The 24,109-nt window shown below is 42.3% G+C and overlaps 1 protein-coding gene across 1 annotated transcript in view; it reads right to left on the reverse strand.

The window, feature by feature from the left end:
- Positions 1-19,146: 19,146 nt before the first annotated feature.
- LOC310853514 (calcium-activated potassium channel subunit beta-4-like) overlaps positions 19,147-24,109 on the reverse strand; it is a gene marked incomplete at both ends in the record, with an annotated part of 41,298 nt that continues 36,335 nt past the window's right edge. Inside the window, 2 exons of the mRNA XM_083757889.1 lie at positions 19,147-19,522; positions 22,902-23,029. Coding sequence (XP_083614015.1) covers positions 19,147-19,522; positions 22,902-23,029 — 504 coding nt within the window. The remainder of the gene's footprint in view (positions 19,523-22,901; positions 23,030-24,109) is intronic.

Raw genomic sequence — 24,109 nt, forward strand, 5'->3', positions numbered from 1 at the left:
TCAAAACTAATACTCAACCAATGCTGCAGTAATTTGAACTTTTCAAGGCTAGAATAAAAAATAAAAACTCATAAGCACCAGGAGACATCTGCTGATTGCCCCAAGGTGCCTTAGCTCAATGGTGTGGTGTGCTTGATCGGTAGCCTCTGCTACCACCTGCCTGCAGGTTCAAGTCCCATGCAAGGTACTAGTGAGGACCATCGGGAGACGGTGCTCTCTCCCCCTGTTTCCTGAAAAGTAGCAGTTGGGGGTTATGTTTGAAAGAACCCTGTCCACCTAAAATTTTACAGATAAGAATTAGGTCAAACGTTTAAAAATAAAATAGCAATTTGGCCCATCATCTGACAGAAAGAATAGTCTGTGTATTTGCATACTGGGCCAAAACTTGGTTGGAAAGTCCCTCTTTTATGTCTGGCTTCCAGGCCAGTTGGAAAAGGGCACTGAGAGGTGGTAAGAGTATGTTAAATTGGACATTTTCATGGTAAAAGGTTAGCTGGACAGGGTTCTTTCAGACATAAGCCCCAACCGTTACATCTCAGGAAACAGGGGGAGAGAGCACCCTCTCCCGATGGTCCTCCAGCACCTTGATGTCATGACATGGGACTTGAACCTGCCAACTGCCTGTAGCAGAGGCAACGGGTCAAGCGCTCCACACCATTACGCCAAGGCACCTTTGGGCATTCAGCAGATGTCTCCTGGTGCTTTTGAGTTTTTATTTTTCATTCAAGCCTTGAAAAGTTCAAATTACTGCAGCATTGAGCTGTAGGAGGAACAGGACTTGAACATGGAATGTCTGTACTGAAAGCCTGATGATTAGACCATTGCACCATCAGTCAGACACTCTCAGGCAAAGTCTCCTGGTCATTTTGAAGTGATCTTTTGTTCGTTAGCCTTCAGTTAGTAAAGTTTAAATAACACAGAATCATATTAATCAGATGTTTCTTAGCGCTGTTGAGGTCTTCTTTTATATGATAGTGTAACAGCCGGGAATCGAACCCTGGTCTCCCACATGGAAAGCCAACATCTTAACCACTACGACAATTAGAGTTTTGAGGTAATCAGGCTGAGGCTGTGAGCCACTGCTAGAATAGCAGTAAATGAAGCTCAATAACTAGCATTAAACTTTAGGAAGAGTGGGATTTGAAAATGAACTCTCTGTGCGGAATAACCCCTACTACACCATCACTCAGTAACATCTGCCTCTTTGTACTGTTGAAGCGATCTTTTGTATGTTAGCCTTCAGATAGTAAAGTTGAAAGAATCAAGAGTTGAACATAGAATCACGTTCATCAGAGTGTAACACCCAGGAATCGAACACAGGTCACCTGCACTGAAGGACAACATCTTAACCACTAAGCCAAAGCAACTGCCTATGGCTCAGGGGAGATATGAGACTTTTGAGGTCATCAGGCTGAGGCTGTGAGCCACTGCTATACAATAAAAAAAATCAAAAAACGATGGGCTATAACCCATGTTTTGTTTTTTTTTCTTCATTTTTTTCAAATCCTCAAAAAGGATGAAAAACGGCGTGCTATAGTATGCCATACGGTATGGGCTATATAGCCCATGTTCAAAAATGATGAAAAACGAGGTTAATTGCAATTCCCCCGCAACACTCCGCAATTTGCTAACGGCCGGTAGTCACAGAATACAAAACTCTGATGCTGGCATTCAAAGCAGTGTTGCGGAGGATGCGGAGGAATTGCGGAGTGTTGCGGAGGAATTCTTTTTTTCAAAATTTCAAAAAACGATGGGCTATAACCCATGTTTTTTTTTTTTTCTTTTTTTTCAAATCCTCAAAAATGATGAAAAACGGCGTGCTATAGTATGCCGTACGGTATGGGCTATAGCCCATGTTCAAAAATGATGAAAAACGAGGATATTTCTTTTTTCAAAATTTCAAAAAACGATGGGCTATAACCCATGTTTTTTTTTTTTTTTTTTTTTTTAATCCTCAAAAACGATGAAAAACGGCGTGCTATAATAAGCCGTATGGTATGGGCTATAGCCCATGTTCAAAAATGATGAAAAACGAGTTCTTTTTTTTTTCTTCAAAATTTCAAAAAACGATGGGCTATAACCCATGTTTTTGTTTTTTTTATTTTTTTCAAATCCTCAAAAATGATGAAAAACGGCGTGCTATAGTATGCCATACGGTATGGGCTATAGCCCATGTTCAAAAATGAAGAAAAACAAGGTTAATTTTTTTTTTTTCAAAATTTCAAAAAACGATGGGCTATGACCCATGTTTTTTTTTTTTCATTTTTTTCAAATCCTCAAAAATGATGAAAAACGGCGTGCTATAGTATGCCGTACGATATGGGCTATAGCCCATGTTCAAAAATGATGAAAAACAAGGTTATTTTTGTTTTTCAAAATTTCAAAAAACGATGGGCTATAACCCATGTTTTTTTTTTTTTTTTTTTTTTCAAATCCTCAAAAATGATGAAAAACTGCGTGCTATAGTATGCCGTACGGTATGGGCTATAGCCCATGTTCAAAAATGATGAAAAACGAGTTTTTTTTTTTTTTTATTTCAAAAAACGATGGGCTATAACCCATGTTTTTTTTTTTTTTCATTTTTATCAAAACCTCAAAAATGATGAAAAACGGCGTGCTATAGTATGCCGTACGGTATGGGCTATAGCCCATGTTCAAAAATGATGAAAAACGAGGTAATTCTTTTTTTTTCAAAATTCAAAAAACGATGGGCTATAACCCATGTTTTTTTTTTTTTTTTTTTTCAAATCCTCAAAAATGATGAAAAACGGCGTGCTATAGTATGCCGTACAGTAGGGGCTATAGCCCATGGTCAAAAATTATGAAAAACGAGGATAAAAAAGAAATTCAAAAATTCAAAAAACGATGGGCTATAACCCATGTTCTTTTTTTTTTTTTTTTTTTTTAATCCTCAAAAATGATGAAAAACGGCGTGCTATAGTATGCCGTACGGTATGGGCTATAGCCCATGTTAAAAAATTATGAAAAACGAGTTTTTTTTTTTTTTTAATTTAAAAAAACGATGGGCTATAACCCATGTTTTTTCTTTTTTTCATTTTTATCAAAACCTCAAAAATGATGAAAAACGGCGTGCTATAGTATGCCGTACGGTATGGGCTATAGCCCATGTTCAAAAATGATGAAAAACGAGGTTAATTGTTTTTAAAAAATTCAAAAAACGATGGGCTATAACCCATGTTTTTTTTTTTTTTTTTTTTTTTTCAAATCCTCAAAAATGATGAAAACCGCGTGCTATAGTATGCCGTACGGTATGGGCTATAGCCCATTTTCAAAAATGATGAAAAACGAGGTAAAATAAATTTCTCCAAAAATTTAAAAAACGATGGGCTATAACCCATGTTTTTTTTTGTTTTTTTATTTTTTTTTATCCTCAAAAATGATGAAAAACTGCGTGCTATAGTATGCCGTACGGTATGGGCTATAGCCCATGTTCAAAAATGATGAAAAACAAGGTTAATTATTTTTTCAAAAATTCAAAAAACGATGGGCTATAACGCATGTTTTTTTTAATTTTAATTTTTTTTTCAAATCCTCAAAAATGATGAAAAACTGCGTGCTATAGTATGCCATACGGTATGGGCTATAGCCCATGTTCAAAAATGATGAAAAACGAGGTTAATTGTTTTTTCCAAAATTGTTCCAAAATTGTTTTTTCCAACATACTTAAAAGTATAGCGGTGTATGAGAATGGGTGTTGCGGAGGATGAGAAACATTAGCATGTTTTGCTAACAACGTGCCAAAATCTGCCATTGAGCCCCGTCTCAAATTTGAAAGCACTATATTTCTAAAACTATGAAACATTTCAAAGATTAATTTCAGGCAAACATGTCCACCCTAAGATGAACCATAGTAGGCTAGAATGGGGTTGCTAGGTGTAAGTATGTAGGATTCTCTGTCAAAAAATCACTTTCACCTAGAAACTCCATTCACACTATTTATTATTCAGCTTACCGTGGAGACACATGCTGGAACTTTTTACTTAAACGCCCAATGCATTCTCTATGGCAATAGCACAAACTTTGGCATGCTACTAGTCCTACATACTTAAACCTACCAACCCCATTCTAGCCAAGGTAAATATGGAACAAAATGAGTAATATATAGAACTTTCTCAAACTAAATCTGGATAAGACAGAAGTTCTCACAATTGGTTCTAGTTCTAGTCAACTAGAATAAATAAATAAACTTGGTAACCTAACTGTAGGGAATACAAACACAGTAAAGAACCTGGGTGTTATCATCTATGAAAAGGCAACACAATGAGCAGAAAATAAAAATGAACCATGTAAATAACAAACAAATTAGCAGAGCACTGCAGGGTGTTGAACCCCGTTCTGGTAAACCAGAAGTACCACACCAGTGCCTTGGTTTTTGTTTTGTTGTCATTTACAGGTCCATTCATGGAAATGTAACTTTTATATATCGGCCGGCAGGTACGATTGGTTTCTGCCCTTGCTGGAGGTAATGTGTTGTCTATGGTGTGGTATACAAAAATGGCCATAACTTTTTTTCGCAATGTTTCCGGCAGAGCAGACCTCTCATTCTGTGGACCTTGATGACCAAATTAATAGAAAAAAATCACTCCCGTGTGAAGTGAGGGGCGCTAATATATTAAAATCTAACTCATGTTGATTATGGTAGGTGATGTAATGGTGATGTAAAACAAATTATTTCATGTTTTTCCATGCTGTGGAAAAGCTAGCTTTTCATTGTTGATTTCAGGGTGGTTTTTCAATGTTCTTCATAAACATCACTAAAATGTTAGTGTTGCACTAAAGTACGATTAAAACACCAAGACAACATTCTCACAACACCAGTTGGTTTTTATCAAGTATCTGGACTCAACCAAGCAAATGAAGTAGGCCTATGTTATGACATGGTTAGCATTAGCAACAGGATAGCCCCTCTCGGAGGAAACTGCCCATAGATTCGAAGTCCCGTTAGTCCGAACATGCACTGCTCCCGTGATTGCGGTTAGGTTTAGGTTTGCTCCCGTGCTTGCGGTTAGGTTTAGGTTAGGGTTAGAGATAGGGATAGTAATTTCGGAACAATGAACCTTCTGACTAATGACACAGCACCCTCTCGGAACCCTCCGTAAAGCTTTTCTGAAATTTGGATGTCACTTTACGTAGGGTCCCTGTGCGTATCTGTGTTTTCATATTGAAATGATAGAACGCAGACATAAATATCGTCGGATACGTCGTGTCTGCGTCGTTTAACGGCTTATTTTCGTTTGAGTTATTCTGAATGTGTCAACTATAAGTACCTATACATACCGCTGCGAATTCTCCTGTGCCACGAAAACCGTTAAGTATTTTTAATTTTTTGTTTGACCGATTTGGTCGCTTTGATTCTTCTTGTTTATTTACCGTTTATTGTAACGCCTCCCGATGTGCGCTTGGCTTGTGCATGGCTACGTCCCTGCCTCTGATCTGCTCTGTCATAGCTATAGCCACTAGCTAGCCAGATAGGCGGTACAATGAGGTGTCAATAAATAAGGAAGGAAGAGAAGAATCAAAGCGACCAAATCGGTCAAACAAATACTTAACAGAAACAGTGACTTTTATTTCTAATCACAGCCTTGGTCTTCTTTTACCAGGGTAAGGGCGGCTCTCGCCAACTTAAAGTCTTTTACAGGTTTAACTGAACAGAAACGGCCTGTCTTCGTTCACAGGGCTAGGGTGGCACTTTAACTAGAATGTACAGCCTTGGATAACCATCAACAAGATCTTCGTTCACATTCTTCAGCGCTAGTGTGACACAGGTAACTATACGTCTTTTCTTCAGTTAACATCAACAGGGTGCTCTTCAGTTAACATCAACGAGGTGCTCTTCATTCACAGTTCTTCTTATCCTTAGCTTCTCAAGCGTCGGTAAGTGCCTCTTCTTAGTCAACGTGTGATAGTGAAAGAACGTTTGTCTTACTGTGACCTTAACGTGCGGTGGTCTGCCGGTGGATACTAGGGTCCCGTCTTCTGCTACTCGTCGCCAGACCGAGTCAGGAGGGTCTCCAGCCAGGTATGCACGGCTTTCCAAGTGACACTTGTCTATGGGGGGCACACACTCCTGTGTGCGCTTTCAGCCCCACTCCTACAAGCCTGATGAGGTGAGAATACAAGCGTACATTGAGTGGTGGTACAAGCGATCAAACAATGTGTTTAGGTCATATGTCTGGATCCATAAAGGTGAGCAGTGTGGACTTACCATCCAACGCCAAGTAGACGGCATATGCTGCCTGCGCGTCTTGGTGTGTAGCAGCGAGTGATACTGCTAGGCGTGAGGGTCGTTTATAAAGGGCGCGGCTGACAGGTTGCGGCTGCCGTTAATTGCTAACACGGGCGGCGGCTGGATTAGACGCAGCTGGTTTAAGACTGCTCTGGGATAGTAGACACTATCTATGACACGGCCGTGGGCGTGCCGGGTCGGCGCTTGTCTGGTTGCCATAGGAACGCGCCCCTCCCACTGTGGCGAGACCTGACACACTCCACAGTACTTATAGTTCACACATTCAGAAGCCCTCAAACGAAAAAAAGCCCTCAAAGAGCGCAGAAGGACGTATCCGAATGTATTTACGTTTATTTATGTGTGCGTACCCGGTGGCAGGGTGGAGGTGGAATAGGACCCCATGCTATCTGGGTCTCAAAAATGTCAGAAAATTCAGTAGCATTGGGTTCTGACTTGTAGGGCTAGCAACAGGCCTAGTGTGGTTTCACAACATTAAACTTGACTGAATTCTCTTTGCTTCAGGATCACAGTATGGGCTCCAATTAGAGAATAGCTCTTATGTATTATGGAAATAATCAAAAATAAATTATAATTCTGTGTCTTTTTTCATGCCACTTAGTTGTTCACAGCTTGTTCTCAGCCACCAGGCATCAAATCACCTGGAAGGAAGTGCAGTTTACAGAACAGGAAGCAGTTTCCAAATATATAGTGTATAATTGTTCTCTAGTGAGAACAAGCAACAGCACTTCTAAATCCTAATGATCCAGCCCTACCTGGAGAGAACAGTGTAAACACAATATGCACTCTCTCTGACTGACAGAAATCATCTTGAAATTGCACACATGCTGCTCGCCCCTATACCATTTGTTGAGATAGGGGAAATACATGTTGTACTAGGCAATATAATAAATAATACCTTGCTATTTTACTGTAATTTAATAACAGAATAATGAATACGGATAGACAAAGAGACATTCATGAATTTATTTTTCCCCTGGAGCCTTCCATACCCAAATGAGGTTCCATCCTGGTGGAAAAGGGGCCTATTGTACAATACAGAGCATAGAGGCTGGATTACATAACGTAATCCATTTTAGATTGAGTGTGGAGATGCCAGACGGAGAGAGAGAAGACAAATCTCCTGTCTGTCTCTTTGAGACAGAGAGAGAATGAAAGAGGGGAAGGGTTGGAGAGAATAAATGTGAGAGGGTCACGGAGAAGGGTTCTCTGGGTTTCTTTTTCTGTTTTTGTTTTCCTTTATTTCCCCTATGCTGGATAAATATGATACTAATAATGATGATAATCCTGACACCAATGCATTGTGTGTTCTGTATGTAAATGTGATGATGATAATGCCCGCCTTCTCCCTGTTGGTTAACGAGCGGCAGATGCACACGCCACTCAGGGGTGGGCCTAGTTGCCTTGAAATGGACACCCAGACCCCGTGGGCACACTGTCGCGCGTGGAGGTGTCAGAAGGATCTGAAGCCCTTCTTCTTCGTGGGGTTTTTAGACAGCTGGTGGATGGAAAATAAGCTCCACCTCCGCGCCCGATGGACGCGACGGACAGCTTCCCGGAACAGCTTGCCCCAGACTCAAATGGAAGCCGCGCACAAGCGTGAAAATGAAGCGCGTCACCCGGCAGTGATAGGCACTAGCCAATGGAACAGATGCAGCCTGCAGCCCATCCACTGGGCGGGCTTTCACTTGTAGTTTTCTTCTTTCACGGAGTCAAACGCCCCCTGGGAGGGAATTGTTCACTTGTAGTTTTCTTCTTTCACAGAGTCAAACGCCCCCTGGGAGGGAATTGTGAAGCCATGTCCACGGATACAGGGAGACATCTGGGCAGTGGGCACTGTCCAAATTATTAACAAAACAATTGTAATTGAAGAAATGTAAAGCAGTGGTTCTCATGTTTGCTTCAGATCACTCAATCAAAAAACTCCTTCTCCTTCTCACCGCCACCAACACTAGTGTGGCCTCGGCCGGGAGGCGAACCCGGGTTCCCCATTCCAAAGGCACGTACGTTAACCAGTCGACTAATGAGTCATGACTCGATAGCTAAGTAGCAACGCAGCACCGTATAGCCTACAATAGAATGCGCCTTTCCCTGTGTGTCAACATCTTGTCAGTTGTCACTCACTTGTCACTCTCACGCCCACTTCGCCAACCAAGAAATAGAGGACTACAGGCCTTTAAATAGGCTTCCGTGTGCATCTGCTCTAGGGACCGCCCAAAGCCCCGGAAAGAATTAAAGTGAGACCTGACGCGACGCCCAACTGACGCCTCCACGCCTGACAGTGTGCCCACGGGGTCAGTCTGCAGGAAGGGAGCGAGGAGGAAGGTTGTGTGACAGAGAGCTCCCAGGAGGCAGGAGCTCCGTAACAGGGAAGTGTGACGGGCGGAGAGACTGGAAACCACAGTTCCCACGCCAGACATCGAGTCAGCAACACTGACAAACTCGAGCGTGACCGTGCAGTGAATTTAGTGAGTAAACAAAGTAGGCTATAGTTAATAGCGAGTCATTCTGGGATCGACATCGCTGTAGGACATCCGGAGAATGAGACGAGAGAGGCGAGCCTAGACAGCGGTCACCGGCCAGAGAGGGACGGAGCCCAGTGGTACTGCACGCCAGACACAGACGGACCCATGCAGGCTTTGCCTGGGTTGCCTGTAAGTACCGAACCAACGCAGCATGCACTGTATTACACCTGTCTGCAGCTCTCCTTAGTATAGGAAACATACCTGTTGAACAGTTGAATTGGCGCCCAGTCTCCTGTGTGTTACAGGCCAAAGAAGTAGAAGTCACCTGTGGGACACCGGACTGTTGGTCCTCTGAAGCACCCCGCACTTCATCCCACCTTCCTCTGATACCAATGATGAACAGTTTTAAGAAGTGAATGTCATTTTTGTATTTATTTTTGGTTAAGTGTTTATTTTAGGGTTAGTTAGTTAGTTTTGTTTATTTTAGGATTAGGGTTTTAGAGTTTATAATAAAAATGTGTTTTATCCGGCCATATATATAGTATACGGTTTCCGCCTCAGTCCTTCTTCCTGGTACCTTTGAAATGAAATGCTCTTTTACCTGGTGAAAAACACGAACCTTGTGTGTACCTTAGTGATTATACAAGTATCAAATAAAGTGGCGTAGTCAGCAATATCCAGCATTGTTTTATTGAGTTGCACAGTAGTATGCACCTTGCACTTTTAAACAGTGCGTCTGAATATATATATATATATATATATATATATATATATATGAATGTGTTCCCCAAGAGTCAAACAAGCAAATTGATAAAGTTTCTATGTGACTCCTTTCGGCCACCGGTCACACATTGGTTGGAAGAACAAAATAGGTTTTGTTTCACAAATCACAGCACTTGTCTGACTGGATTGCTGGGAGAAAGGTGGTCTGCTATCAGATGTTCTCTCCAAGGTGTGTGTGTGTGTGTGTGTGTGTGTGTGTGTGTGTGTGTGTGTGTGTGTGTGTGTGTGTGTGTGTGTGTGTGTGTGTGTGCAAAAGGAAAACTATCTGACACATTGGAAAGAAGCAACACAAAAGCAGAGTAAACTAGAATGCTATCTGGCCCTAAACAGAGAATACACAGTGGCAGAATACCTGAGCACCGTGACCGACCCAAAACAAAGAAAAACCTTAACTAGGTACAGACTCAGTGAGCACAGTCTCGCGATCGAGAAAGGCCGTCATAGGCAGACCTGTATCCCGAGAGAAGACAGAATATGCACCCACTGCACACTAAATGAAGTGGAAACCGAGCTACACTTCCTAACCATCTGTCCATTGTACCAAGACATCAGACACACATACTTCCCACAGATTACAACCACACACAGAGATTTTGAAAACATGACCAATGACAAAAAACTCCCATATCTGCTGGGCGAAGTTGCTGTGATAGGAGAAGGATATCAAATGGAACACAACCACCCTAAAGACTAATCATTGTGTATATTCCTGCACCGAGTGATCTTGGTACATAGAAGTTGATCTATTGAAGATCCTGACCTTCAAAGTACATAATCTTTGTTTTGATTGTATTGTTGTAATGTTCTTTCTGCTTTGGCAATGTAAACGTATGTTTTCTCATGCCAATAAAGCCCATTGAATTGAATTGAAATTGAATTGTGTGTGTGTGTGTGTGTCCTTGTCAGAATGAGCCCATTCAATCTGTGGCTCATATTCCTATTTGTGAATGAATGGACAGAGTGAGACAGAGATGATTGAATGAATGCACATTGATCATCGACACTTTAAACGCACCTTGCGGTACGCCTGTCTGAGGGTCGATTCTAATCAATCGGAAGCCCCTCGTGGTCCTCCGCGGCTGGGGCGGCGCAAGCGATTCGTCCCCCGAAATGCAGAGACAGAGATGATTGGTCAGATTGGATGAATGGACAGAGACACATATCATGATTGGATGAATGGACAGACACACAGATGATGGAGACAGATGACAGAGACATGATGGAAGGATGGGAGTCAGAAGGAAAAGAGGAGAAAGAAGCAAGCTGGGAGAAAAGGACGAATGGAGGGTGGAGTAGATAGATACTTTATTTGTCCTTTCGGAAATTTGTGCACAGCAGTCATCAGGATACAGAAAACATACAGATCACACAGTATTGACATTAAAGAAACAATGCCAACAGAAGGCCACCAGTCATAGTTCCAAGAGTCACATCACACTTTATGCACAGAACTGAGATGGGGCCTGCTTGTTCATAAGTCCTATGCTTATAAAGAACAAACCATCTTGAGGCTCTAGCCTGCAGAGAAGGTACCATGTACCGTCGCCCTGATGGTAAAATATAGTATTGGCTGTGTAACAGGTGTGTATTGTCCCTAGTAATAGCTTGCCCCTTCCTGAGTACCCGGGTCTCATACATTGAGGTCATACTCTCAAATCGTACCCCAGCTATTTTGCTGGACACGTTGATGATTTTATGGAGTGTGTTCTTATTAACCAATGGTAATGAGCCATACCATGAAACAAAACAAAACGTCAATGCACCCTCCACAAAAGATCGATGGAAAAGTGCCAAAACATTTTTTTCCCCCACATTATACTGTCTCAGTCTGTGCATAAAATGCAGCCTCTGCATGCTGACCTTTATTATAGATGGAATGAGTGTTGGAATTCCATGTCCACAATCGCTACCCCATCCCCCCCAATGACTATTTCCTGGTGCGCATGAGCACCAGTCCTAAGGTCAAATATGACCTCCTTCATTTTTTTGATATTCAGCTGAAGGAAGTTACTCCTGCACCAACCGGCAAACCCATCCACTGTTCTTCGATAGCTTATCTCATCATCCTCAATCAGACCGACAATAGCTATGTCATCTGCGAATGTAACAATACAGGTGTATTGTTTTTATGATCACAAATCCAGAGAGAGAGAGAGATAGACAGAGAGAGAGAGAGAGAGAACAGTGATATTGTTTTTGAAAGACTTTTTGAAATGTGCACTTTTAACATCAGACAAAGACAAAGCCGTTTGGATTTCTGGTCCATGTTCAAAGACACAACTCTTGTTTCATTTAAAGAACATTTATTCAGGCACTAGTCATCATCATCATGGCTACACATTGGCAAAGCAGCTTTGTGGGTCATGTATGTTTATACGTCAACAAGTCTCTAAAGGCCTATTCATGCTCCAGTTTTAGGTGATAAGGTGAAACGGTGGTTAGCAAAAAGAGAGATGTGTTGGGGTGAGCGCAGTGGCGTGCACACTGCACAGACATTTTGAGGGGCAGGAGTGAAAAAAGGGCACCTTGTGCGGCGTGTGGAACAGCCGGCTGCCTTAATAGTGTGTGATATTTATAGATTTTTGGACATAAATAATACATTAATATATTAGAAGCTTTTAATCTAGAATTGATCTATGTTACCATGGGCCACATACTGTAGACTGTACAAAACAAAAATTAAATGAACAAAATGTACAAAAAACAAACTTTCAAAAGGGCACATTGCTATCAGAGGGCAAAAGGGCAGGTGCTCTAGCACCACCTAGTGCACGCCCCTGGGTGAGCAGCATGAGTCGCTTACGACCATGGTGTGATCAACCTGACATGTTGTAGTTTTCAGTGGTCACCTTATCACCTAAAACTGGAGTATGGATAGGCCTTAAGGATACAACAGTGAGATGGTTACTTCAGAATCCATGGTGTATTTGAGAGTTATGGAGTTAACTACTCGCAAGCGTTTGGTTGCAAGGAATTGCATGGCGACCCTTTGGTGTGGTTTGGGCTTTGATTATACTGTCTTCATTGTTATTAATAATATCATGACCAGCTATATAAAAAGTTCAACATCACTTCCAGTTTGGAAGAAAGTGGCACAAGTACTGTAGTCCAAATAACCCAACATTACATGAGCATGAAGCCACAGTCAAATCCAACCCAAATTGGTCAAATTAACCCTCAGTGACGCATACGTATACACAGATGATTACACTGTACATTCATTGTTAATCTAAAAGGCTGGATTTATGTTTTTTTGTAAAGATAACAAACAAACAAGGCATGATATTAGTCTATCCCATTAAGACCAGAGGCTGATTCTAAAAATAAATGTCTTCTAAATCATTTTTCTGAAAAACCCTGTTTCTAGGTCAGTGGTTCTCAAACGATGTCATGTCATGTCAAGGAGCACCTCAATTATTTGGCTGCTGACCGCCCTTAACCGTATTTTGTTCCAGGGACCCCCCGGAAGCAAATATTTGAGTTACAAATGTTTGCAATACTTTAGAGGGCGGTAGCTCAAAAGTGGCAGACGTTTTTGAGCGAGGACCCTTAAAAACTAGCGGATATTTCACAGCACAGTAAAGGTGGTTGCACACTGGGTGCGTTTTTCGGAAAAGCCGATGGAAAAACGCCACTAAAAATCTGAAATCGCTTCCGGTGTGTAGGGACCTTAATGGTGGTAGATTGTCCGTGCGATCGTAGTAAGTCAAATTAAGCTCTAATCAAGCCCCGAATATTGCATTTTGAGCAGATGAGCCATAATGCAAATAAAGACGGCGTGCACGCAGGGATTTTGGCCGTTTTTACGTGGATGCGATCGGTTGTTAGCTAAAAATGCACAAAAAAAATCTCTTGGTTCTCCTGGATTCCTGGATTAATGCGAATTAATCAAAAGCCGGCTATACGTCTGTGGCTACCTGGACAAAGGTAGGTTTAACTCGGCTATACGGCTATGGCATCCAACCTTCAAAATACTGGTATATATTCAAAGATTATTGCAAAATGAATAGTTTTCATTTCGTTTTAGTCACCTGGAATGTTAGTGTTGTTAGTCTAGTTTTAGTCGACTAAATCTAGTCGACAATTTAGTCGACTAAAATGACTGATTTTACACTTGCTGACACATCTACAAGCTCACAACGCTTTGTGAGGTTGTAGATCCGCTATTTTCAGCATAACCCAATAATCAAAATCTACAAAGTAACTAGGAACTAAAGTTTTCAAATTAATGTAGTAGAGTAAAAGTACAATATTTGGATGTGAGATGTAGTGGAGTAGAAGTACAAGTATTGGAAATTGGAAACACTCGAGTAAACTACAAATACCTCAAAATGTACTTAGTTACTTTCCACCACTGGTGCCCAGCATATGGCTTCAGGCAATAAATACCTCAGTAAGTCTGCAGTAAAAATACACAGTACTATTTAAGCTACATACGACATGTCACAGGTATACTGCATTACATTTCTGTCATATGACCAAAAAAATGTATCAGAGATAATGTGTGTAAATTCAGGCCAACTAAACCATTCAATGAAAAAAAAAGAAAAACAAGAAACTCCTTCACATGGCAGAATGAGGGCTAATGTATTCCACAAGCTAATAAAACTGTACTACATATAGCAACATTCAAATGTGTTACAAAAGGTAGCAACATATCATAGACATAGGCTTGGGTCAATAAAGGAAATTTGCGAGGAACAGGGTATCCATATTTTAAGGTTGTCTGACCTTTCTGGCTGTCCGGAAAGGAAAATGGTGTCTACACAGCAGGGATAAGACTTTTTGTGCTATAATCTACTGCACCTACAGCCACCATTCAGCCAAGTGCATAATGACGACTTTAGGAAGATACTGTAGGCCACCATTCTGCAGTATTAAACAAAAACAAAATAAAAATTAAAGATAAATGCAAGAAGTAACGAAACATCACAGATTTAAGGAGCAGCAGGACAGATAAATCATGGGCCGTGAACTAACAGTTTGGGCATTTTGTTTTAGAGTGGTGCAACCACTCCAAGGAACAGCAATGTCCGTGTTCACCTACAGTATGTGTGCGCCTATGTATGTGTTAATGAGCATCAGCCACCAGTAGGGGCGCTCTCTCTCTGCCAGAAACAGAGAGAGAGATAGTGCTGCACGTGCTGCACTGTTTCCTGCCAATGAGAGAGAGAGAGAGAGAGAGAGGAGGGGGGGGGGGAGTTGCACCACTCAGTTCACACGGGTGTGATTTATTTTACTGCGGCTAGCCCGCACCCTTGCATGGGTTTTCACTGCGGCTAGCTCGCACCCTCGCATGGGTTTTCACTGCGTCTATAGCCCGCACCCTCGCATGGGTTTTCACTGCGTCTATAGCCCGCACCCTCGCATGGGTTTTCACTGCGTCTATAGCCCGCACCCTCTCATGGGTTTTCACTGGAGGCCATGTTAGCTCACTCACCCTGAAAATGGGAAACGACATGCGCTGTTGCACATCTCCGACCCAACCCGAGCTTTAAAACCCATTTTGGACGGGAACCCCTTTTGGTGTTAGCATTGTTATGCTTTAGCAATTGAAAAATAGCAGATCTACAAGCTCATAGCTCATAGCTTTTTCAGAAAAGTGTCAGGATGTAGAAGACATTTTTTTAATCTGATCTCAGGTCAGAATGGGTTAAGTAGAGAAGAATAAGAGCAAAATTAACGCTTGCATGTGAGAGTGTTAGTTTTTCTCAGCTCACTCCCTGCCCATAAGTCACAGCTGAGGAACTTGCAATTCCACACCTGCTGGTTTTTACAACGTATACAGTACCGCAACACATTGATGAAACTGCAGCAAACATTTTGCCCATTAAAAGAAAGAAAAACATCAGCAAAAAACACTAATGAGTTAATATCGGACTTAAGGGGATGTTGCGTGTCAGGCACAGAGACCAGTGCTAACAGCAAAAGACAATACACCAAGAGAACCGGTCTTTGATCCACTTCTGAAAGGCTGAACCCAAAGAATACACAATTCACTTTTAATACTTTAATGGGCGTGGAAGTGACGAATGTTTGGACATGCAGTGTAGTGTATTAAAAGTTAAACTGGGTGGATTTTGTGGGGATGAACAGAACATCAGTGCAAGCTGACAACGTTGTATCGTATCATATTGCATATTGTGGGTTCAGTCTTTCAAAAGTTATGAGTAAGCTAACGTGTTATCAAACGGCTTTACTAGTTCACAGTAAAACGAGTGAAATTAACCCATTTTGGGCGGGAACCCCTTTTGGTGTTAGCATTATGTTATGCTTTAGCTATTTAAAAATAGCAGATCTACAAGCTCATAGCACGACACCGAGTGGCGCACTACGAGCTTGTAGGTCTGCTATTTATAAAAAAAATCGAAGAACGACTGACATAGAAACATAGCTTTTTCAGAAAACTGTCAGGATGTAGAAGATATTTTTAGAATCTGATCTCAGGTCAAAATGGGTTTAGATCAACGTCAACGACAATCGGCCAACATACGAGAGAGATGGATGAGCTGCTAGTCCCGCCCACATGCTTATGTCTGCTGAGAAAACAGTTGAAGAAACCAACGAGGTGTATTCAGGATCAAAGTCAAGACACACATTCACAGACAAGACAGATAAGTGCTACAGTATTACTATATAAACAAGTGTATTGTCCATGGGGCTGGACACACCTGTGCTACACATAGAAACAGACGACTGAAGGTTAGGGAACAAACGACGCAATTGTTTCACATCAAACTTTCAATTTGGTGATGCCTTCGTTCATACGGATTGGAGATTTCATTCACGTGGAAACAAATTGACTAAAAAGAAATAGTTGCTCATAACACGAACGGCAGTTTGAATAGATAGCATGTACGGACCTTTACACACTCTAAGAAATGACATGAAACACCTTCAGTAGTACCCGGTTTCCCAAAACCATCTTAACCACATTAACCCTGGCAAAAAACAGCTTTAAGGCCTGCAGTAGTTTTCACTTGGTCGTACACTGGTGTCACATAGAAGCTCACGTGTCACACATCTTGCGTCTGTCCGAGCACAGTCAGTCGTAAAGCAGCAGTGCATAGTTTACGTTTAATTAACTCAGGCCCCACTGCCAGAGACGTTAAAGAAAATAAATATATCTCTGCTGTCGTGTGGGGAAAACCACCTGAAACCACCTGACTCCATGACCTTAACCATATTTTTAAAACAATGCAATACTGCCTCATCAAAGTGACTTTATATATTACTTTATATATTACTTGCATGAGAGGGGGAGAGGTTTTAGTCGTTTAGTTAGTCGTTTCAGCAGACAGTTTGAGGGTCCAATGGAGTAAAGAGGTTTTGTCCAAAGTGCTTTTTAACACTCTTCATTGGTGCAATCATTTTTTAACCAACACACAGACGTAACGGTTGTTCAATAGCATTGATTTATGTAAAAGAAAAAAAAAGAAAAACCTCAAAAATGGAGTTAGGTGCTTTCCTCCAGACAGCGACAATATGCAACTGCTTTGTTTTATTGCTCATCTAAAAACAAGCCCAGGGAAAATACCGTAAAGATCACTCCTTAAGTCTTGATATATATGCATACTCATCATCTTTTCATGTATTCATAGTGATACCGGACAAGTATAAAAATACAGAGAAGCAAGCTGGTTCTAGATTGAAAATCCCATATGGAAAAGTCTTCCTTAATGTTGAGTGTATATGGGACATACATGCCAGAGCAACGGTATGGTCCTTTAAGATGACTTTGGGAAACTAGGGTCCATTTCTCTTCGTCAAGAGCGCATGTTCGGGTCTGATAAGTCCCGGAAAAGATGCGCTGTGATTGGCCAGTAGTCACTTGAGTGGCAGCGTGATGTGCCTTCCACTCTTCCGGCGTAAATTCTTCCGCCCTCCCGTCGACACACATGGCTTCAATGAACTGCAGCGTCCAATGAGGCATCTATTTTTTATATATATGTCTGAGACAACCAGTTGAGTTTTAAATAGTCATTATCGAGCGCTCATGTCGTGTTCCCCAAACGTTACAGAGTTTGCTTGGCTACCGTGGGTCAGCTGACGATTCCAGTCTGTGGCAAAGACGTCACAACCAGATTTATTACACTCACATTTATTCAGTGTTCGATGGGGTGGCTTTCCGTGCCACCATTTTGCTCACACAAACCTGCTTACCTTGTGACAAGGAGTAAAAGGGCTACAAATCCACAGAGCATCAAGTCAAATAGTGCCTTGGTGTGGTGCTACAATGTGATGTGACACTGTCTGTCAAATGTGTCACCAGTTTCAGCTTAAATGTCTTCACTATCGGCTTGCATTTGGCAGGTATATATCTACAGTATAATGGCAATGTCTGTTATTAGCTTGGTTCCTGGGGGGTGGGGGTGTGGGGGGGGACAAAAAAATAAACAGATATCTCATTTTGGATTTTGCTTCCTGCTCCGTTTTAGAATACGCCACACTTGATTTCCATTTTCCAACATTCCAGAGTTCACTTACTTAGTTTGAAGTTCCAGCTTTCCAAGTTTCCAATCCAGAGTATTGTGTTTGTCAGTTTTTCTTAGGGTCCTATTGTGATCAGAAAGCTGGTTGGTAGAGCCACCATCAGCGACTTACTGCAAAAATAAAAAAAATTAGGCAAATGTTTATGTTAAGGACCCCTAAATGGAACTGTATTTGGTCAGGGACCCTCACATTAAAATAAGCTAATTCTATTTCTTAGGGTTGATTATGTACAGTATGTTCTTACAATAATCGTAGCACAAGAGAAGACTTGTAAAGCTGACTGACCAACAGCCGCCATGTTGCTTTGTTTTTAAGACAGCGGGGGCATCGTCTTCACATCTACAGGTATCAAGGGGGACGTGTTACATACCCCCCCACTCCACATCCTCTCCTCAAACGGCTGCTGGTTCTTCATTTAAGGCCCAACAAAGGAAGCAGGACAGAAGCAGGCAGGCTTTCTAAATCTAACACATTCTGCTTCACAGCAGCAGCGTCTGGACAAGCAGAGAGGCCTTTGAGACGTGCCCTCTTTCTCCAGAAGGCTCTCTCTGCTAACTGACATTGTAGACTGAGGTTCGCTCCAAAAACTCCTCGTCTTATCATTTTGGGTTCCTTAGTGGGCTCTCTGCTACCAACATTCTGAGATTCGCTCAAAAAGCTCTACATCATTGGTTCTCAACCTTTATATACCGAAGTACCACCTCAGAAAATATTTGCCTGTCCACCATAATATCTGATGTTAAAATACAGGTAGCGTAGACCTGCCCCATCCTATTCAGCTATTACATTCCTAAGCCAATAATGCTGCTGCTCTGACAAAACTCTGTCTAATCACTAATCAGCACAACTGATGAAATTTCTAATGTGATTAATCCGTTCTCAAATCTTCTATTAACGGCTAGGTGTGCTGATTTCAGCATGGCTGGAGAGCCTATTTCAACCAATTGCTTGGTCAAGAAGAACTACCTGTAGTAATATAAATATTTCATTCCACTTTTGTCTTTTTTTCCCTCCGTTTTTTGGGGCGACTCCTCTGCGTACCACCAGAGAAGGGCTCCAGTACCACCAGTGAGTGGTACTACACGTACCACAGGTTTGAGAATCACCGCTCTAAACGTCTTTATCCTTTTCGGTTTCTTTTTAGTGTTCTCTGTCGCGGCGGCGGACGGGCACGGCGAACAGGGGCAGGGTCCGGCAGGTGGACGACGAGGACCCCTCAGGCGACGGAGCGGTGGCGGCGGCGGCTAGCGGGCCGGGCGACGGCAGTGGCTTGTTGCCGTGGTCGACGCAGGAGGAGGAGGAGGAGCCCGTTCTCCCCCCTGGTAGGTCCTGGTAGGCCTCTTGTGGGTACGAGCACTTCCTCTTCTGCAGGGCCTCGGCGCGCGCCGCCAGAGAGCGCGCACACACGGTGAGCAGCACGATGAGGGTGCCCACCAGGAGGGACACGGTGGGCCACAGGACGCAGTGCAGGAGGACGCTGGCGTCGTGGGAGCGGCGCCACAGCACGTCGTCCGGTCTGGAAACACAACAACAGCAACAACAATAAGTAAACAACAATCGCACAGGTGCTAACTGAGCGGTGCAGTGTGTGTGTGTGTGTGTGTGTGTGTGTGTGTGTGTGTGTGTGTGTGTGTGTGTGTGTGTGTGTGTGTGTGTGTGTGTGTGTGTGTGTGTCAAGCCCTCCTCCCTGGCCTGTGTGTGTGTGTCTAGGCTGCTCAACAGTGCCATATTTGGTCGCATACTCCAGACAGACATAGGGACACACGCGGTCATTGGAGCGGTGTGCACCTCTCAAAAAGGCAAGGAGTAAAGTTAATGCAAAATAAAAGAATAAAACATCACAACGTTGACTTCTGAACTTTGGGGATTTGATAGGAGAGTAGACTGTGAATCGCTGAAAGAGGAAGTTAAGATATCCCCGTCTGGAATGCAGTATTAGCAGTGGTGTTAAGTAACTAAGTACATCTATTCAAGTACTGTACTTTTTTGTACAATTTTGAGCTATTTATAATAGTATTTCCAATTTCCGGTACTTTTACTTCTACTCTACTCCATCTCGGGCAAATATTGTACTTTTACTCCACTACGATTATTTAAAACTTTAGTTACTAGTTACTTTGTAGACACTTTTGTCTTCAATGTTTGTGTTTACACAAACACTGAAAGTTAGGACATTTTTGAGGGGCGCTAGCCCCTCCTATATGCCCGTCCAAATAAACCAATAAAGTAAAATAGTGTGTTAGTGTTTTAGTGTCCTTGAGCAAGACAATAGCCCAATCCCAACTCAGGGGATAGACACTGAGAAGTGTGCATTTCAGGGTCTATGACACCCTGCAGTATAATGAGTATATACAGTATATGTGCTACCCGACAGATAAGACAATGACACCCTGCAGTATGTGCTACCCGACAGATAAGAAGCCGGTTGATGCCTTGCATGGTTGTTTCCTCTGTCGTGTATATGGGTGAATGTAATGTACACTGTAAAGACATTTACAGTGTACATAACATTTGCACGTTTACCATTTTACAAGAAACTGTACGCCGATTCACCGGCACATTTCACTGCAGCCTTCACTTATAAAAGGTGTTAGCCTTGCATGCTTATTCATGTCCTGCAGAGTCACAGAAGACAGGTCAGCATCCAGATAGCAGAATCCATGAATAATAAATGTTTAAAGCTGACACATTTAGGGTGCTCCCTCCACGCTTCTATCGTTCCACTCAAAGAAAGTTTCCGCTGTACGTTAATGGAATAATGGAATAATGGAATGGATTACACAGACGACATGTTTACAGACATGCAGACGAAATAGAGGGGCAATAAATTTGCTGAAGAGGAAAGAAAATGTTATGGTATATATTGTAGAGCAGTGGTTCCCAAAGTGGGGTCCAGGGACCCCCAGGGGTCCTTGAGGCAGTTCCAGGGGGTCCCCAGCTAAATGATAGTTTGGAACCAAATGGACGCTTTATATGGGTCTGTAACTCTGATAGTGTACACATGGAACCAAATGGACCCTAACAGGTCCATTTGGTTCCATTTGTACACTCTCAGGGTTAAATTAACATTGATTTTACAATATAAATTGGGGTCCCAGAGATAGAAATGCCATTAAATGGGGGTCTGTAGACTTATATGCATGTCAAACTGGGGGTCCTTGAAATTAAATGGGTTGAGAATTCTCTTATCGTGCTTCCTGGCATATCTTTTCAAAATGGTCTGTGAGCCAATTAGTGGCAATTTGGGGCTCCTTGACTTGAAAAAGTTTGGGAACCACTGTTGTAGAGATTAATATCTTGCCTTTTATCATATGAATAAAGGATGGAAACAAAGGAAACAACAAACAAATGCCAAGCAATAATTTGTTTATTTGTATATGCCCTTTATTATGCACCCATATATACCCGTTATTATAGAAATAGATAACATGCATGAGGGAATTATCCTGACTCCGCCAGATGGGGGCGGTATTGAGTTCACAGGTTCACAATACAGCCTCCATCTCCGATCGCTCAGGGATTGGCGTTGAAACCATCATGTGCCCGGGGCCAACCAATCAGCGGCAGCTACGGGCGGGATCGTGGCGAGACTGGGTGTGACGGAATAAGGAATTCTATTTCCTTATTTTTCTAGCGCCTTAAAAATCGGAAAATCGTCTTCTATTCTTGAAAGCAAGGAAAGACAATGACCTATACACATCCGACACAATAGTGAGTTGAAAAGTGTTGAACCTGATGCTATCAGGCGTTCGTTAAAACTTTTGTCGTTCGCGGGAGTTGTTTACTTTCCAGCTGGCGCAGCTACCATACGTCATATACTGTAGACACGTAAATATGATTGACAGGTGGTAGCTGTTTTTGTGCATAGTTCCCGTCGTGTCATTTTTCCAAGAAAAAAAACTAAGAAAGGGAAAAGGAGAGAGGTGAGTCAAGGCAGGAAAGAAGAAAGGCTGGATTGGTCCCATCTTATCCAATCACCTGCCAAGCTTGAAAAAGGGGACGGCTTTCTTCAGCGATTGAGCTACAACAACCGTTTTGATTTTAGTCATTATGTTTTAGTGTTTAGTTAGTCTAGTTTTAGTCTGTTAAATATAATTTATCATCATAGTATTAGTCAACAAAATCAACACTATAGTGTCACATGACAAGCCTTAGAGGGGTTGTGAGACATTCCCAACCCCTCTAAGGCTTGACATGTAACACTATAGTTACTCTATATACGTATGTATATAGACTATATACTGTAGTCAGCACGGGATGGATTATGAATTCAAATATGAACGTTATGTGATTGCAAACAAAGTAATATAATCTGTTTGAGATTAAGAACTGCTGTTGAAAACAGAAGGTATTAATCTGAGTAGACGAGGATATGGTGGATTAACCCTGGACAGTGGACACATTTTCATTTTCAGAGCACACTAGTCACCTGACCTCCCTGGGGAGGGGTCATCACCGCTGGGCCTTCATGTGATCTTCCAGACCCCTGGACGATATCCCACTCTGTGTGTGTGTGTGTGTGTGTGTGTGTGTGTGGGTGCGTCACCTCCGCTGCTGGTTGAAGAATAATTAATGAATTGCATTTTATAGCGCTTTTCCAAGTGCTCAAAGCGCTTTACAATGGTTCATTCATTCATACATTGGGAGGTGAAGCGGCGAACAATCGACACGAGCGTCCTCACTTCCCTCATTCACACACCAATGGTGGTGAGCTCATACCGACCAACTCATTGGAGGCAATGTAGGGTTCATTGTCTTGCCCAAGGACACTTCGACATGTGGACAGGAGGAGCTGGGATTCGAACCGCCGACCCAGGGATCATTGGACGACCTGCTATACCTACTGAGTCACAACCGCCCTTGCGTGCGTGCGTGTGTGTGTGCGTATGTGTTACCTCCGCTGCTGGTTGAAGAAGCAGGTGAAGCTCTGGGTGCTGACCTCCTTGGTGAAGTAATCCTCCCACATCAGCACATTGTCCCTGTTCTTCTGGTTGTCCCGCTCACAGGGGGGCACGTATGAACACTGAGCACACACACGCACACGCACACACACATCACTTAATGCGGCCCGCAGGTTAATATCCAAATTGATATATTATTGATTGTCTTTTTTATGTCCAATGTTTTGTATTTAGTTCATAAAGTTAACATAACTATAACTAAAAGCATTTGAAATTAAATAAAAAGGTTACTTTTCAGGATTCCAATTCAAAAACAGACAAATTGTTCAGTATTTCAATTCAAATATAGCAAAATTAGCTGATCTACAAGCTCAAAACGCGTTGCACTGTGACACATTTTGAGCATGTAGGCTATTATTGCTACGACAGTAATATGCAATGTGGCCCTCTGGAGTGAGTGTGGAACTATAGTGGCCACCCCTGCTTTTGAGGATAGATCTACATTTGAGGTGTACATTTTCGCTGTGCCGCACTGATGTGCAACTACAATATAAACGAGGCATTATTACTCCAAGTCAAACCCCTTAACCTGACCTAAAGGTCAAATCCTCAACCGAATCTTCCCCCGATTGAAAGCCTGACTCGGAAGATATTGTCTAACCATAAAACCACCATTTATTTTTTGTGAGGACCAGGGAAATTGTCCTCACAACATCAAATCAAATGACATGTTTGATACATCATTTCTGATATTTAATGCATATCTGACATGGCAGGCATGACCTACTGCGTCACGTCTTTGGCTAGTCCTTTTGGCCGATCGGAATCAGCCATCTGTGTTTGGTTTTGTTAACAGGCATTCTTCCCAGACCATTAATTACTCAGCTTAAGCCAATATCGAATGGATTTTTGGACACTGTAAAAGTCACGCTGACCGAATCTTTTCAGTTTCTCGGCAAAACAAATCAAGTCAACTCCCGGGCCGGGAACTCTTGATGCGACCGGTACGCCCATGTGATGATGGGAGCATACGGTTCTGACTGGAAGGTTACAGATGACCATTTCCAATAACCCTATTAAAAAACAAACCAATCTATTCCAATTCAAATCTACGATTTTACTGTGTACCTCTTGGAGCGCACCAAAGGGGTCCCAACCTCGAACACCTCAACAACACAACAAAGAAAAATCTGAAAGACCTG

The sequence above is a fragment of the Protomyctophum parallelum genome (assembly GCF_964188405.1).
Source record: "Protomyctophum parallelum genome assembly, chromosome: 22".
NCBI lineage: Eukaryota > Metazoa > Chordata > Actinopteri > Myctophiformes > Myctophidae > Protomyctophum > Protomyctophum parallelum.